This window comes from Euleptes europaea, chromosome 1 (assembly GCF_029931775.1).
Source record: "Euleptes europaea isolate rEulEur1 chromosome 1, rEulEur1.hap1, whole genome shotgun sequence".
NCBI lineage: Eukaryota > Metazoa > Chordata > Lepidosauria > Squamata > Sphaerodactylidae > Euleptes > Euleptes europaea.
The window spans coordinates 46,164,439-46,182,393 of record NC_079312.1 but is presented as its reverse complement, the minus strand read 5'-3'; the positions used below and the strand labels follow the sequence as shown (position 1 = coordinate 46,182,393).

Here is a 17,955-nt window from a genome sequence, read left to right as displayed (position 1 = left end):
CAGAATAATCTCCCTGGGCATTTCCAAGAGTAAAATTGGTCTTTGGATTGTAATCATGGGCTTGGACACACCAGACATATTGGAATGTTTCCAAGCATGACTTTCTCACCTTCCCCCTCCTGCTGCAGATCCAAAAGCCCCCCAAATGTGGGTCCTTTGGGTTCTCTGTCTCCTGGGAGCAGCATTGTGGAGGGGGCATTTGGAGCCATTTTCTCCAGGTGCACTGATCTCTATCACCTGGAGATCAGTTGTAATAGCTGGAGATCTCCAGCTATTGTGGATAGAAACCGTTCCGTCTGAGGAAATGTTCCAGTGCATTCAAGCCATGATGCCTAACTTTAAGACTTAAATGAATAATGTTAAGAGTCTTTAGTTCATACTTTACTTTGTCACTACACATTTGCACATTTTCTTCAAGTCTTAAATCCCAGTTCACTTGTAAAGAAAGAAGCACTTGTATATTTTAAGTCCAGTCATCTGGGAAAATCTCACCTAGTACAAGTACTTTGTTCGCATTGTCATTATTAAATGTAACCCGGCTGTTAATGATTGATTTTCATGCCTAAAATGGTATTAGGAATGGAAAGAAAGCCTCTTCCAAATCTAAATTTAAGCCTGATAAAGGGCTCAAAGCCTTAATGTACTAATTACAATACACATAGATAGTTCAAGTAGACTTTTTTGTGACCTTTAGGTCAGGGAAGAATTACTCTTAATCTAGCCAAACACTCTTTTAACACCCTACAATGTATACATCACAAGGAGGAAGAAAACCCAAAAAGGAAGCACTTGCTGCCTCAACAGTTTATAATTTGTTATGCAGAAGTTGTAACATTGTGTAAGAACTTACTGTTGCGGCAAAGGCAGAATACAAAGTAAATTTAGGCAATGACAACCCTGTACATTCCCACTATGTTCACATCTGAACCTTTTCCTTTCATTTGTTAAGTTACTTGGGAATGTGGAAGATGTGAACAGTCCTCCCATTTTCTTGCATGGCTCCTTGGTTAGGGTTGCCAAGCTCCAGGTGGTGGCTGGAGATATCCGGCAATTACAACTGATCTCCAGGTGAAAGAGATCAGTTCCCATTAGGGTTGCCAACCTCCAGGTAGTAGCTGGAGATCCCCTGCTATTACAACTGATCTCCAGCCAATAGAGATCAGAAGTCCCTCTCCTCTCCAAACTTCACCTTCCTCAGGCTCCACCCCAAATATCTCCAGGTATTTCCCAACCTGGAGCTGGCATCCAGCAATGTGTGCCTTTGGTACACATTGCTAGGTGTATGTGGAAAAAGAGGGCTGAATCTCTCAGGGGACTGTTGAGGTACCCACCCACACATAGAAGGCTTCTTCTATTAGCATCTTTGTCATTATAGCTCCCCCAAAAGACAGATAGGAAAGTAAAAGTACTTTTAAACATTAGTGTCACTTAAGGTGAACACATGAACACATGAAGCTGCCTTATACTAAATCAAACCCTTGGTCCATCAAGGTCAGTATTGTCTACTCAGGTGACTTCTTAACCTAATGTTTCATTTGAGTGAGATCTCTGCTGAACTTTCCTGAGGTGCCGTGGACTTCACACAGAAGTCACCGCTTTCAGAAAGCACAAGAGCACTCATTAAGATAGTTTCACATACTTTCCTTGGTTGCACACAGATTCAGAGTAAAAACAAATCCAGCACAAGGACTCTGTAAAGATTTTAATTGAGTCCAACAAATTGTCATTTTCTGTTGAAAAGTGACAACAAAAGAAGAAACCATAGGTAAGAATGATAGAAAAGAAACAAGTATGAGGCCCTCACCTTTCCTATTATTTCCTTGAAGAACTTTTTTTTTTCATTCTATTTTGCCCTTTGCTCATTACGGTTTCTCTGCTACGTTTTTTTTTTAAATCTCTTCTCATTTTCTCAGGAAACAGAGGTAAAGAATGAATATGATGAACAATAGAGTACTGTGGTGTGGCCCAGAAGAGTTATGGAATGAACAACAAGGATACCCTTCTCAAAAACATGTATGAGCACAAGATGCCTCACTCTGAGTCAGATCATTGGTTCTTTTAGCTAAGTACTGCATATAGAAGTAGGTCTCCACTGTCTTTCCCAGCATTTCCCTCCATGTCTGTTTTAACCAGCAATGTGTGTGTGTGTAAAGTGCCGTCAAGTCGCAGCCGACTTATGGTGACCCCTTTTTGGGGTTTTCGTGGCAAGAGACTAACAGAGGTGGTTTGCCAGTGCCTTCCTCTGCATAGCAACCCTGGACTTCCTTGGTGGTCTCCCCTCCAAATACTAACCAGGGCTGACCCTGCTTAGCTTCCGAGATCTGACAAGATCAGGCTAGCCTGGGCCATCCAGGTCAGGGCTTAACCAGCAATGCCAGGGATTTAACCATGGATTTCCTGCAGGCAAAGCATGTCCTGTCTTACTGAACATATTTCACATGTATCTCTATCAATGTCTTAGATTATTTTACACGTTATTTGATGCAAAGCAAGGCAATGTTTTAAATATGCAAACACATTTTGTACAATGCTAAAGGTTGATATATGATTGTGGAGTAAATGAATATAATCAAGGTCAACACCTACCTAAATATGTTTCTTAGAATGGTACATGATTCAGCTCTCATGTTCATTTCTCACACTTCTGAAATTTTGACATAGAGTATAGTATAATAAATTGTCATAAAATATCACTTGAAAGTTTTTTTGAAGGAAACTTTGAAGGGATCCTTCTTAGGAGAAAAGTCAAATGGAAAACTGTTTTCCTCACAGGGGTTCCCCAAAGTCCCAGTTTTTGAAATTTACAATATTGAGTGTCGAGAATGGAAATGAGAGAGTTATAATCATGTACAACGTAGTGTTAACATTTTATTTCATCGTGAGAAAAGGGGAAGAACAGTACAAGCCTAAACAGTTACACCCTTCTAACCCCATTGGCTTGAACAGACTTAGAAGAGTGTAGGGGAGGGGCTGTGGCTCTGTTTGTAGAACATCTGCTTAGCATGCAGAAGATCCCAGGTTCAATCCCTGGCAACTCCAGTTAAAGGCACTAGGCATGTAGGTGATGTGAAAGAACTCTACCTGAGACCCTGGAGAGCTGCTGCCAGACTGAGTAGACAATACTGACTTTGATGGACCAAGGATCTGATTCAGTATAAGGCAGCTGTTCAGGATGTGATCTGATTTCCCCCCCTGCATTTTAATATCTGAATACATGATGCAATATGAAAAGACTGGAAGCATGAAAGGAAATCTATGTCTTTGATTTCTGTCTCTTCACCCATTAGCCAGTAACAGAGATGAAGTGATTAATTAAATTTAGCAGCTGAGAAATCAATCCCATTGGTCTATTAAATAATACTAGTAGGCCATCAAGAGAGGAGATAAATTTGAATTCCTGTTGCCCTTATGGTGAAACTGACTGCAAGAACCTGTCTGGTTCTGAATCCTAATGCCAAAGCCCAGCGATGTCTCTTAAAATCTGGAAATAGAAATGCACTTCCTGCTCAAAGAGCGTATAGTAACTGATTCAGTTAGAGGATTGCACCAGAGGTACCCAAAACAAGACCAAAGCAAAAATAAACAAGAGCAAAATAATCAAGTATTACTTTCAAACAAACTTGATAAATGAAATTAGTTTAATATTTCAGTTAACAGAAAAATGGAACCTGAGCGACTGGTGTCAACTACTACCAGAGGTATACATACATACATGTATGTATGTAAAGTGCCATCAAGTCACAGCTGTAGGGTTTTTAAGGCAAGAGACTAACAGTGGTGGTTTGTCTTTGCCTTCCTCTGCATAACGACCATGGACTTCCTTGGTGGTCTCCCATCCAAATACTAACCAGGGCTGACCCTGCTTAGCTTCTGAGATCTGACGAGATCAGGATAGCCTGGGCCATCCTGGTCAGGGCCCAGAGAACAGTACTTATTACAAAATCCAGCATTTCAAAACTCAAACTGCAAAGAGCTGAAATGGCCACAATGTTATTTATCTATATTCCTAAAAGTTTTGAACTGACATGAAATTCAAAAATTACAACAATACTTTAAATAGGTTTTTTGGTCTCAACAATTCAAAAAGCAGGAGCCAGACAAAAGAGGAGGCTGAGAACATCTTTACTATCTTTATGAGCTTTGGATCCTTCACTGTTGCAGGTATGATAGAGGTCTATAAAATTATGCATGGTTTGGAGAGAGTGGACAGGGAGAAATTTTTCTCCCTCTCCTGTAATACTAGAATGCGGGGTAATCTGCTGAAGCTGAAGGGTGAGAGATTCAAAACAGATAAAAGGAAGTATTTTTTCACATAACACATAGTTAAATTGTGGAACTCCCTGCCCCAGGATGTGGTGATGGCTGCCAACTTGGAAGGCTTTAAGAGGGGAGTGGACATATTCATGGAGGAAAGGGGTATTCATGGCTATTAGTTAAAATAGATACTAATCATGCTGCATACCTGTTCTCTCTAGTATCAGAGGAGCATGCCTGTTATATTGGGTGCTGTGGAACACAGGCAGGATGGTGCTGCTGCAGTCAGCTTATTTGTGGCTTCCTAGAGGCACCTGATTGGCCACTGTGTGAACAGACTGCTGGACTTGATGGTCTGATCCAGTAGGGCCTTTCTTATGTTCTTATGTGGCCTGGGTGTGGCCTGTAGTACAAACTAAAAGGCAAGAGTTAAAAGCCTATTGGCTAGGGTTGCCAACATCCAAGTACTAGCTGGAGCTCTCCTGCTATTTTAACTGATCTCCAACCGATAGAGATCAGTTCACCTGGAGAAAATAGCCACTTTGGTAATTGGACTCTATGGCATTGAAGTCCCTCCCCAAACCCCTATCGGGAACCAATTTTTTTAAACACTAGCATGACTTCTCAGGCTACAGGATGTGTGCAGGAGAAACTCTAAGCTTGATATTAAGGCTGATCAATTAAGATCAGGCTGCAGGGAATTAAAGATACTGACTCAAAAGAAGTAGCCAGGTTCCCCTGGGGGCCTGGGCATTCCTCTGTCAATGGCTCTACTGTTAGATTTCCTGAGGGCTCATCAAAATTTAGGCCATGATTAACGATTGAGGATTGCAGAACAATAACTGGCTTCCTAGGACCATCCAGGAATTTGCTTACAATGTAAATTTCTCTGGAAACAAGTACAGGCAGAGCTATCAACCTTTACCTGGACGTTTTAAACAAACACTAATCAGTTCTATCACTCATATAATTCACAAGAACACATGAAGCTGCCTTATACTAAATCAGACCCTTGGTCCATCAAGGTCAGTACTATCTACTGAGACTGGCAATGGCTCTCCAGGGTCTCACACTAGGGTTGCCAACCTCCAGGTACTAGAGTAAGCCAAAATAAACACCTCTGCACTAATACCAATGGTAAGAAAGACAGTGCAGGAATTCAAGGCAACAATAAATACTGACTCAACTAATGAAACATCAAGGTGTATTCAGTGCATTTCAAAGTGAAAGAGGACTAACAAATATATACAATTATTTACAAAAAATCAAAGTCCACAAAGGTACACTGAACCAAGGTAAACTCTATAAGCTGGTTACATGAACTCAGCAAACGTGTAGATAAACAGTAGTAGGTAGGAAGACGATTGTTTCTTTCTTCTTCATCAGTTCCGTTCCTAGATACAAAAATTTTTATTCATTAAAAAATCTAATGTTTCTCATATATGAAAAGGATCAATATTTAAAAGTAAATGTACTTACTATCAATGTAATTAAACATGCACACTCTCATATCCAGACAGTATTGCTCCTTCCCATTAGGATAGGTTCTCCAACTATATCTGTTTACAGATGCTGCATTCCATAATAAATTTCATGTTTCAAAGATATAGTTGTACAGACATCATTGCTAAGGTATCAGTTCCCAACGGGATACAATGACTGCACAGACGGCTGCTAGGTACAAATACTTAAATGAGTTGCAGGTGACACAGATGGTATCCAGTTTCTTAAAGCAACAGCTTCAAATAAAACATGACAGATCATTTTCAACATTTAATCCATGGGGTTCCAAAGAATGAAATAAATTAATAAAGTAAGCCTCTTTTTGTCTCAAGAGACATTCGTTGTTTCTTTTGTCAAACAATTTACCCTTCAGCCGCCAAACAACAAAGAAACGAAGCTTGTTCTCATTATGGCGAGCTTTGAGGAAGTGATCAACTACGGGCGCAGAGCCGATCCCTGCTCTAATTCTAGATTTATGTTCTAGAATTCTAGTTTTTATGGGACGAATGCTGGAACCAACATAAATTAATTAGCAGGGGCAAATTAAACAATAAACACAAAATTTGGTATTGCAATTGGAAAAACTATTAAGCTTGAATATAAAGTTACTATCCCATCGTTTGAACTCCTTTACCTCTAAAGCTAAATTACATGCAAGACATTTGTTACAGCGATAGTGGCCCTTAATACTTGTATCATTTTCGTTATCACAAATTATATCCGTATGAACCAACTTGTCACGGATAGATAAGGTTCTGCTGTAGCCTATTTTAGGGATCAATTGACAGCCAGGAATATTGGAGAGAAGATGCCAATGCCGTCGGATAATGGCAGTGATATGACTGGAAAGGTGATTAAACCGAAAAGCAAAAGTAAGTGGACGGTTTGCAACGCCTTCTGTTTGTTAGTTACCATAAAGAAATTCATCCCTCTTTCTCATATTAGTTCTATGTTTAGCTTGCTGGACAATCCGAGTGGGATAGCCTCGGTCCCTTAAAGATGACGTCAGAGCCTGTGCCGCAGCGGAGTAATCCTTCACCGTTGTGTTATTTCTTTTCAGCCTAATAAATTGGCTATATGGCAGATTGTCCCGTAGATGTTTAGGATGATGGGAATTATAATGCAATAAAGAATTGCGATCAGAGGGTTTTTTATACGATCTAACACTCAGCTTGTTAAGAGTATCACGGTATACTATGGTATCTAAAAATGGCAATTGGAAGGGATCGCTTACTCCTGTGAAGCGTATGGAGGCACGTGTATTTAACCAGTTTACAAACGAATCAAAATAAAAATCAATCGTGACAATATAAATCATATCATCAATGTAACGACGATATCCAAGTATTTGACTGGAAAAAGGATTATTGTTATATATATGTAATCTTTCGAATTCGGCCATAAAAATATTGCCAATGGTGGGTGCGATAGCTGAGCCCATCGCTATGCCATATTTCTGCAAATAAATATTGTCTTCAAAACGAAAAAAAAATTATTATAAAAGACCAATTTGATTAATTGCATGAGAAAATCGGTAGGTAGAACAGGGTCCACTCTAGAGCTTAATAATGAATAAATAATATTTAAAGTTTCATCTAGTGGCACATTTGTATATAGCGAGGTGACATCTATCGTCGCTAACTTACAATCTTGGCAAATATCCAAATTTTTAACATATCTGATAAGGTCCCTGGTGTCTTGTAAAAATGATGGAGTGTCTACAGAAAATTGACAGAGAAAATAATCAAGATATTTAGCAACAGGCTCCAACAAGCTACCCGACGCTGATACAATAGGGCGACCTGGAGGAGTATGCTCTCCAAACCCCGCCCTCTTCAGGCTCCACCCCAAAAACCTCCCACCGGTGGCAAAGAGGGACCTAGCAACCCTATCTAACACAGAGGTCTTTTGCATCACCTACTGCCAGATCCTTTAACTGGAAATGCCAGAGATTGAACCTGGGATCTTCAGCATTACACGCAGATGCTCTGCTACTGAGCCATGGCCCTTCCTCAAGTCATCCTATCTAAATCACCCCCTGAATTTACTTATATATCTTCACTGTCTAAACCAGTGGTTCCCAACCTTTTTTTGATCAGGGACCACTAGGACTTTTTTGTTCGGTGCAGGGACCCCAAGGTTCAAAATAAAAATTCCAAGAATTTGAAAATAAACTTTAATCATAACTGTTAGTTAAACATTAAACTTAGAATAATATTTGAATATATATTTTTATAATAGAGAACTTTTAATTGAAAATATTAATTTATTATGGGTTTATAACTTTGTTTCGCGGACCCCTGGGGGTCCGTGGACCCCTGGTTGGGAACCAGTGGTCTAAACTGACATATCTTCCCCTTCCTCTCCTTCCATATGACCAAATTTGGACATTCTATACTCCTCCCATGTAACCTTTTCAAAGGACCCAGAAGGCCACCAATGAGATTTGTCTCCTAATAGTAAATGCCAAAGGAAAATAATAATAATATAAAAATAGCTTCCCGGCATAGGGAGAAATTAGGCTCAATCTGACCCTCAAGGATTGTTCCTCTACCTCTGAAATCATTGGACAGAGATGATGTTTTTTTCACTTGGACTCATCCTTGTTTTCTGGAATCTCTCCAGCTGATTTGACCGCAGGATCGGGTAACATGAACATTTCTGCTGTGCCTCTTTAAAACTCTCCCTCTACTCTTTCCCACATCTATCCCTTCATGGCAGCACCACTGAGAACCTGCGTCCCTCGGTCTCCCACACCCCTACCACTCCCCCCTCTCTAGGACCACTGTACACTCATAACAACAGTGAAGATGGATTTTGACATTCTGAACTAGCCTGAGGAAGCAGTATCTAGCAAAATTGGGTCCATTTCCAATAGGAATATTCTGGTTTGGTTGTTGTTGCTAGTTTCATATATGCTGGTGTATGTTTTATATGCCATCTAGTTATCAAGTTAGAGAGCCAGTGTGGTGTAGTGGTTAAGAGCGGTGGACTCTGATCTGGAGAACTGGGTTTGATTTCCCACTCCTCATGAGCAGCAGACTCTAATCCGGTGAACCAGGTTGATTTCCCCACTCCTACACATGAAGCCAGCTGGGTGACCTTGGGCTAGACCCAGTTCTCTTAGAGCTCTCTCAGCCTCACCTACCTCACAAGGTGTCTGTTGTGGGGAGAGGAAGGGAAGGAGATTGTAAGCCGGTTTGTCTCTCCTTAAAAGAAAGAGAAAATTGGCATATAAAAACCAACTCTTCTTCTATTTGCAGTTCAGCAATTCTCCAAATTCAGTATTTTATATTGCTATTTCAATCTACATGGATTTCCTGCTTTTCTTTCTGTTGGGGTTTTGTATGTTTAATACTAAAACTTAAGTATTGCCTCTCTCACTGTCTGACATTCCAAGGTACTCCCTGAGGTATTGTCCAAGTTATGTACTTTTTTGAAACACACACAAAAGATCTCCTGATAAAGAGATCTACAAGTGCACGTGTAAACAGAAACTGTACATGAACACATGAAGCTACCTTATACTGAATCAGACCATCAAGGTCCATCAAAATCAGAATTGTCTGTTAAGACCGGCAGCAGCTCTCCTGGATCTCAGGCAGAGTTCTTTCACATCACCCACTTGCCTAGTGCCTTTAACTGGAGAAGCCGGGGACTGAACCTGGGACCTTCTGCATGCCAAGTGGAGGCTCTACCACTGAGCCACAGCCTCTCCCCCTGTACTCTGAGCATGCCTGGTGACAATAACCATGGAGCCTCCACACATACAAACTACATACAAATGTAGTGGATGTGCTCAATGCCCACATGGTAATTATTATATTTTGTAAATCTTGCTTGAAACACCCTCCTGAATTTCTTCCATGTATTATATTCTTGCTATAATTAAGACGACTGTGTAGACATATTAAATCTTGCAGCCTGAGGTCTTGCCTAGTTCTAGCTACAACGAAAGATATAAGCAGTGAAACAGCAGTTATGTGACACTGGTACATACACTTACGCACACAGATGGAAATGCACAGGCGTACAATTTTCCCTCAGGAGTTTTATCTAAATTGTACAATCAGAGGTTTTTCCCCTCAGGTCAATCTAAAGTTACATATGGATTTGTTAGAATACACAAGAGCTCTGAACACTCATATCTGTTCTGTCATCCCGAAACTCACATCTGAAAGAGTTGTCAATCAAGCATATTCCCCAGCAGATTAAAATTAATTACACAAACCAAACTGAAGACCGAGCTTTAAAATTAAAGCATCTGGTCCCTGATTACTCTTCAGGTAACAGGGTCCCTCCTCCAAATAAAGAAGATTTAAGCGAATACGCATGCAAGAGGGCAAAAGTGCTTTCCTTCTCTTTTAAAATAGAGGGAGAATGGAAATAAGGATTGCAATTAAAATGCATGCTGCCACTTAAACTCTGGTCCATTCTGTAGTGTAAAAACCTGTGACTGAAAAGGCCATTTTATTCCAAATTTGGATGAAAAATACTTTTTTGTATCAGTGCATCATTAACATGAGAGCATTCTGCTGAGGCTTAGGATGCTGGTAAAACTTTGCGAAGTTAATACTTTGCAACTGGTAGCTTGAAGCTTCCTGCTTCTGGGCTTCTGGGTTAATATGGATAATGTAACACATTCCTTAGGTTTTCTTTAAGACCTTAGCAAGCAGTGGGTAATCTTGATCAGTTAGTGGTGTATTATAGTAATGACAACATATGTACAATCAGTTAAGCTTTTGTCAAAGTACAAAAGATTGTGTTCTTTCTTTCCTTTTTGGCAATATATCACAACGGAAAAATAGCGTTTGATGCAGATAAACCCCCAGCATCCAGAGATTTTGGAACCTCTCAGCTCCCAAGTAGTGCATCGGTCTAGTACAGTGATGGCGAACCTTTTAGAGACCGAGTGCCCAAACTGCAACCCAAAACCCACTTATTCATCGTAAAGTGCCAGCACGGCAATTTAACCTGAATACTGAAATTTTAGTTTAGAAAAACAACTCATACGTTAACATCTTATGCTCACAAGCATAAAATGATCCAAACAAAGTAAGGAAAGCAATCCCAAGTGCTTTCATTGATTTAAAATTCTTTGGCAGAGAATTCCACACTTTAAGGATTTCATTTTCAGAACTAACTGTACTATCCTTTGTCATCCATAAAATTAAATCATGGCAATGACTGACAAACACCATTTCCCCCATCTGCATTCTCAAAACTCTGCAGGGGGGCTTATTGTTGAGTTGTGCATCTGAGTGGCAAGTCCAAGGCAAAACTTCCAATTCACAAATGGACAACAACCCCCCCTCCAATGCAGTTTTGAGAATCTGGATGTGGGATATGTGCATCTCAGTGGCAAGTCCAAGGCAAAACCTCTCTTTCACAAATAGACAACAACCCCCCCCATGCAGTTTTGAGAATCTGGATGGGGTAAATGTGCATCTCAGTGGCAAGTCCAAGCGAAAGAGCCGCCTGCCGCCAGCCTCCCGCAAGCCTCCCGCTGCCCCGCTCCGCCTCAGCAGCAGCGCCGCCACCCCACCCAGGCGCCGCTCATTTAATAGGTTGAATATTTATGGAAAAAGGAAAACCATAAGGCAGGTAATCACAATAAAAATTAAATCATTCTTTTCAGATGTGGAAAACTATCCCTTTAAAAAATCTAGCAAAATGCTGTATTTTGTTTGTTTGTTTGTTTGCTGTATGTGATATGAAAATAATGTACTTACTTAGGCTTCTCTTTGTCTGATTCAGTAAATATTTGTGTCCAATGAATGAGAAACACTTTGAGCGCATTCCTGAGGGGGGGGACAAAGCTCCATAGGAGCTGGTGTGACCCTGCACTGGCGTAAGTGCCCATTTAACCCAGGATAATGGGCACTTACACCATCCTGGGTGGCACACCCACTGGTGCCTAGGAGCTCCGGAGCATTGCAGGCCTCCACTGCTGCCGTGCCGGGACCTAAATTCTAGAAGCAGCAGGCTATGCCAGTGTCTGGGGGGTGGGGGAGTTCAAAAAGTGGAACTAGGGTTGCCAACTGCCAGGTAGTAGCAGGAGATCTCCTGCTAATTCAACTGATCTCCAGCCGATAGAGATCAGATCACGTGGAGAAAAATGGCCGCTTTGGCAATTGAAGTCTATGGCATTGAAGTCCCTCCCCTCCCTGAACTCCGCCCTCCTCAGGCTCCACCACAAAAACCTCCCGCTGGTGGCAAAAAGGGACCTGGCAACCCTAAGTGGAACTGACATTAGTCAGCTTCCTAACCCCTTTTACCCCAGGAATGCCCCCTTGAGCTGCGCTGGGGCTGCGCCACCGAAAAGGGAGAGAATGCCCCCATTGTACCTCTGTTTGCAATGGGGCATTCCTCCCTTTAAAAAAGCTTTTTTTTCCCTGTGATGGCCGGGAAGCCTCTGAGGAGGTGGTGTGGCTGTGCTGCTCCTGTCTGCCATGGATATACCCCACCCCCAGGAATGAGCTGCCCTAAGCCATAGAAGCTGTAGAAATGGTTATGTAAAGGTAATTTACAAACAGCTTTAAATCTATAATATGTAGTAGGAAGGTATACAGGAAAAATAAATTAATTGTTCCATGAGGCTAGTGCATGCCCCTTTGGGATCTTGGCCAAGATAGGATCAACAGTGCTCCTGCCCACATACAAACACTTTATCGAAATACCTTTTGCTTTGCTGTAGAGCCTCAGTGCCTTTTTTCCAGCTAATAACTGCCTTGGGAGAAGCATCTGGTTTACATTCAATGGTGACTTCACCTCCAACTTGGACAACCGACATTTTTTTCACAGGGTTTTTGGAAAAATCAGGAGCTGAAGCTAGTAATTAAAAAAAAAGGAACAGTGTCACCTGAAACATATTTTTAGGGCATTTCCATGGAAACACATTAATTGCCTTTCTGTCTTACAGTGGGCATGTCTATTGACTCCGTTAAATGACTTCTTCCAAGAAATCTTAATTTGATTCTCCATTCCAGTCTTCAGCTCCCCCCCACATGACTCATTAACTTACCTATTACTCTTAATTCTGCATTGGAATAAATGGATGCATGTTTATTTTCTGCAATGCACTGATAGAGACCAGAGTCTGAAATGTTCAGCATAGTTATAGCAAGAGTTCCATTTTCAATTTGAATTCTACCCTAAGAAAGAGAAGGGAGGGGAGAGAGAAAGGAAACCAATATTAATCTTGCCTAAATAATCTATTCCAATTTTGAAATAGAATTTTCTCTTGGAGAAGGGAAGTGTAACAATGCAAAACATTGGGCCTATGGCTTTATGCCATACCACCACAGATACTACAGAGCCTCACTCAGTTTGTTAGCCAAGCATATTAACTTCACCACAGTTACTTCTCTAGTGCAGTCCACATACAAATACTTGACACATTGCCTGCTGCCTCCCTTACTTTCCTTTAGGTCCCAGGCCTAAATGCTTCTGTTTATCCAGACTTTTAACTAAGCAAATCCATCTTTTTTTTTTAACTGTTGTATGGTCTTCTCCAAACCTGAAGCATGTTAAGTGGTACTATAGAGTGTATTAGAAGTATCAAATTGTCCTCCAGATCTTATATTTAGTATTTCTCTATATATTAACGGAAAGAATTGTGTTGTTGTAAAATTGCTTCCTTCAAATAGGTCTATCACCATGGTTTTGCCTAAGGTGAAGTACAATCCAAAACATTTAGCAATATTCTTGTTCTGTAATTACTCCAGATGTTTTCTTAATTTTTTTTTTAAATCTTGTATGAAATTTGCAGAATGTGACTCCTCCTCTCTCACGGAGGAGAGATCACAAGCATGTGTGGAAAACCACTGGAGTTTGAAAGAGGCAGAAAGAAAAGTATGGAGGTGTGATTGGGCTGGAGTATATGCCCCCCCTCTCTCCTTCCCTCCCTCCCTCCCTCTCTCTCAGAATCTGATATGACATGGTGCCACCTTTATCCCCATCATGTTCTAATTTTGAATTTGTAAATAAATCTATAAAAATGGCTAAGGGTCTCCAGTCATCTCATCCGGTAGTGCTGCATCCAGAACTTCTCACTGCTTAGGAAAACAGAGAATGTGTCAGTTTTATCAGTTAAAACAGTGGCCAACAATCTAGTGATTAGTCCTAAATGTGGGAACTTGGATGTGCTCACCTGCCAGTAACAGTATCCTCATTCATTGAAAATGAAGGAATAGATTTTCACATTCATTCCCATACAGGAAAAGCTCTGTTCATCTCCATTAACATGCATGGAGTGGACCACACATGCAATCAGTGTGATGTATGTGTGGCTCTGCTCCTGATTGTCTAAGGCAACATCTGTTATACATAACTACTAGCTTACGATGAGGCCAGTTACACCCAAGGTTTGATGGCTTCCTGAACATTGTAGCAGAAGGAAGAGTGCCACCTACTGAATAAAAGGGATCTAGTTTCTGTGGCTGTTTGGGTTTACTTCAGAGGATTCTCAAGTAAGTACTGACCCATCCCAACCTTATTTAGCTTAAAACTTTGATGAGAACACAGCCTGAGGTTGTCTGGCTGGTACACAGCAATCTAATTAACCACATTCCATTACTTATCTGCTTTTCCTTTCCAAGAAGCTGGCTACAAATATCTTCTGCATACTTAGTTCGACCTGCAGGCTGTTTGCTGTCCTCAGACAGAATTGTACACACATACACACATTGTCTCTCTCTTTCCTACAAAATATCCTATGAATTTCAAGCACTTCAATATAAACATTTCATTCAGAAGCTCAACTTGCTGGACTTTCTCAACCCTTTTGAGTTACATAGCAACTAGATGAATAAACATTCACAAGCAAAAACAGTGGGCAGGAATCCAAGTGAACTGCCAGGAATGGTTTGACAAAAATCATTGTATAGATAGAAAAAAATGGCAGAAAAGAATTCTTTTAAAACACAAACATTAAGATATAAGGCTTCAACAGAGTAAGCACTTCATCTCACATAAGAAGAGTATTTCATCTACACCCTGTCATGGAATTCACTATGAGGTACATGTAATCTCAGTACTTATCCAACCCAAACCTCATTAGCTTCATCATGTGTCATCCAACCATACCCTGAGTGTGGCTTAGCACAGTGATGCTAGGCAGAAGAAGAAGAAGAAGAAGAGGAGGAGGAGGAGGAGTTGGTTGTTATATGCCAACTTTCTCTACCTTTTAAGGAGAATCAAACCGGCTTACGATCACCTTCCCTTCCCCTCCCCACAACAGACACCCCGTGAGGTAGGTGTGGCTGAGAGAGCTCTAAGAGTTGTGACTAGCCCAATGTCACTCAGCTGGCTTCATGTGGAGGAGTGGGGAATCAAAGCCGGTTGTCCAGATCAAACCCTGTTGTCCAGATCAGAATGGATGCAAGCAAAGAATCCCTCTGTTAAGAAGGGATTTTTCTACAGATACATGCATTTTCAAAGAATGGCACATAATTTATTTTTATTTAGAACATTTTTAGGTTGTCTGTCTGTCTGTCTGCCTGCCTGCCTGCCTGTCAACAGCAAAGAAAGAGGAGGGGTTACAAAAATTTGTTTCAACATCATATATAGTGTATTTAGAAATGGCTAAGGTCTTACCTCGGGTGTGAGCGGCTTGCCATTTTTATGCCAGCTATATGAAGGCATTGGTTTCCCAGTTGCTGTACATTCCCAAATTAAAGTGTCATACAGAGACAGATAGGCATTCTGAATGCTTGTTGTCCATTCAGGTAAGGCTATATCAGCAAACAAACAAGAAGTTATTGTAAGAATTTTATTTCAGCTTGCCTCACAGCATGGGTGTGAGAAAATAACAAACTAAAAATATACTTTTATATAGGCAAACCTATCAAAATAAATGGTTTTATACATCTTTAACATAAGAATGTATCTATATATCTATATCTATAGGGTTGCATTTAAAGCTATATCCAAGTAACAACTTGACAAAAGCTAATTTTCATTGGCTCCCCCTGTCCCAAACAGCTTCCTTTACTCCCCTGCCCCAAGATGACCCTACTGGGGGATGGGGAATGTATTAGAACAGGTTGTCATGAAGCTTGGTGAGCTGCAGTGAAGAGGGACAGAACAGGAAACACCTTCCTTGCCACTTCCATAAATGTAATCTTCATTTGTGCAAGATAAGTCATTTGTGGGTGAGGGAGACAGTGCCCCTGCCAAGACTTCCTCCTCACTTCAGGTCCGCCCTGCTGTATTTGCAGAAGACTGAAACCATCAAAAATGATGCCTTCTCTTCTATTTGCATAATTTACTATTACTACAAGGATGGAAAGATTTCTCTTGTTCATTTATTACTATTTTATTTTGGTTTAAGAAGCATAATTCCTAAAATTAATTCTGCAATTAATTGGAGAATGAATTGTCCACAAGTAATCTCGATGTGCTGTAAGTATGGCTGCTCAGTTCTTGTACTGATTGACAATGGTAAACTCAGAACTTACACAAAAGCATCTTGATGCTCAGACTGGAACGGATCCACAGAATTCGCTTCATTCAGCAATCCCTGAAGCTGCCCAGCCACCACTCATTCAATCACCTTGCTTGAGAATGGTACATGTGAGACTGGACAGTAGTTATTCAATGCTCCTGGGTCCAGAGTAGGTTTCTTTAGGAGTAACGTACCATTGCCAGATTCAAGACAGGGGTGACCACCCCTCTCTCATGGAGTAATTTACTGTCTCCAAGACCCAGTTTGCTAGACCCCCTCTGGCAGATTTAAGCAGCTGGGTGGTAGGTCCCAAATTTCCAAGAATCCTGTCCACATCCTCAGACTGGACAAGTTGGCATCGTGGGACTATCTGATCCTGCCAGTGCTAATATAGAGTTCAATTTGGAACTGATACAAGATATTTGGCTGAATGGTCACAGTGGACTGCAGAAAAGTCTACCTCCTTCTTCAATCCAAATCCCAATTGGCCCCTACCACCTGGAAGAGTTCCACAGGCCTACACTGTTAATATGCAATGGTGGTGGAGAACTATTGTTTCTTCACTGACATCACTACTATGGAGTAGGCTTTAAAATGAGTTCTAGCCCATGCCTCCTTGGATTTATCACTGCCAGCAATGATTTATTGCAGTATCCAAGCCTTCCTAGTGTATTTGGTTAGATTTTGGGAATGAGATCTATTCAGTATGTCTGTCGCGACCCTGCTGGGGCCGCTGCGCCGCCGAGCGGGACTTCCCCTGCCGATGGCTCAGCCCAACCTTTTGCAGGTAGGGTTTCCTCGGCCTCAGACCATTCAGAGGGGGAGGAAGGGTCAGCTTGCTAGCTCTCTGGAAACAGGGAATGTACGTCATCAGCCATCCTCATTGGCCTCCACCCACGCTGCTTTATTCCCTGCCACCACCTGTGCTCCCCCATCCGCCTCCGACCGAGGCTATATATGACCCCTCCTTCTTTTCTCTCTCTTCCCCTGCCCCAGGGAATCCCATCAGCAGGCATGGCCCCCATCTCTGCCCGGGCCGAGCCCTTCCGCCCGCGCCGAGTCTGTCAAGCTCCGGGCGGGTCCTCGCCTCGGGTGTCTCTCCTCCACGCCTGATCCCTCCCCCTCCCCAACCACGACCTTCCTTCGGCCGCTGGGGCGGGAGTCAAGCCGGTTCGCCTGCCGTCCTGGGGCCGCTAGCCCCTACTGCCCTCCTCCCTCCCACCAGCCGATGGGCGGGGTCTCTGGAGCCTTCTCGGGGCCCCTGGTTGCCGACCGGCCCGGGTGCCCCGTGACTCCGTGGCTGATGCTGCGCCCTGCTTGCTGGGTGTGGTGCGCCCCGCCTCTTCTCCCACTTGTCAGCTGGCGAGCGGGGCCATCGGCAGTTGCGGGGGCCTCTGGCCCATTTGCCGGGGCGCACGGAGGAGGCTCGGGCCTGCCTCTGCCTGCCTTCCCTCCCGACACTCTCCCCGGTGAGTGGGGTTTTCCTGGGCCCTTTCCCTCCCTCTCGAGGGCTGGGGCTGGGGAACTCGGGGCGGCCCGGGAGCCTGGGCGGGAGGGCGACCCGGGACAATGTCAAAACCCAAAGAAGAAGAAAATATCAAATCAGAATTTAATGAGGCTTTAGAAGCTAAACACGAAATATGATATGATGTAAGCTACTCTAAGTCCTGCCGGGTGGGGAAGAGAGGGATAGAAGTATGATTAAATAAATGAATAACTGTGAAAAATAAATATGTTCAATAAGATACTCA

At 42.1% G+C, this 17,955-nt stretch overlaps 1 protein-coding gene across 1 annotated transcript in view; it reads right to left on the bottom strand.

Moving 5' to 3' along the window:
- Nucleotides 1-17,955, bottom strand: part of CNTN6 (contactin 6) — a 187,164-nt gene that overhangs the window by 55,840 nt on the left and 113,369 nt on the right. Inside the window, exons 7-9 of the mRNA XM_056846756.1 lie at nucleotides 15,355-15,491; nucleotides 12,782-12,911; nucleotides 12,438-12,588 (exon numbers count right to left, since the gene is read on the bottom strand). Of these exons, the coding sequence (XP_056702734.1) occupies nucleotides 12,438-12,588; nucleotides 12,782-12,911; nucleotides 15,355-15,491 (418 nt within the window). The remainder of the gene's footprint in view (nucleotides 1-12,437; nucleotides 12,589-12,781; nucleotides 12,912-15,354; nucleotides 15,492-17,955) is intronic.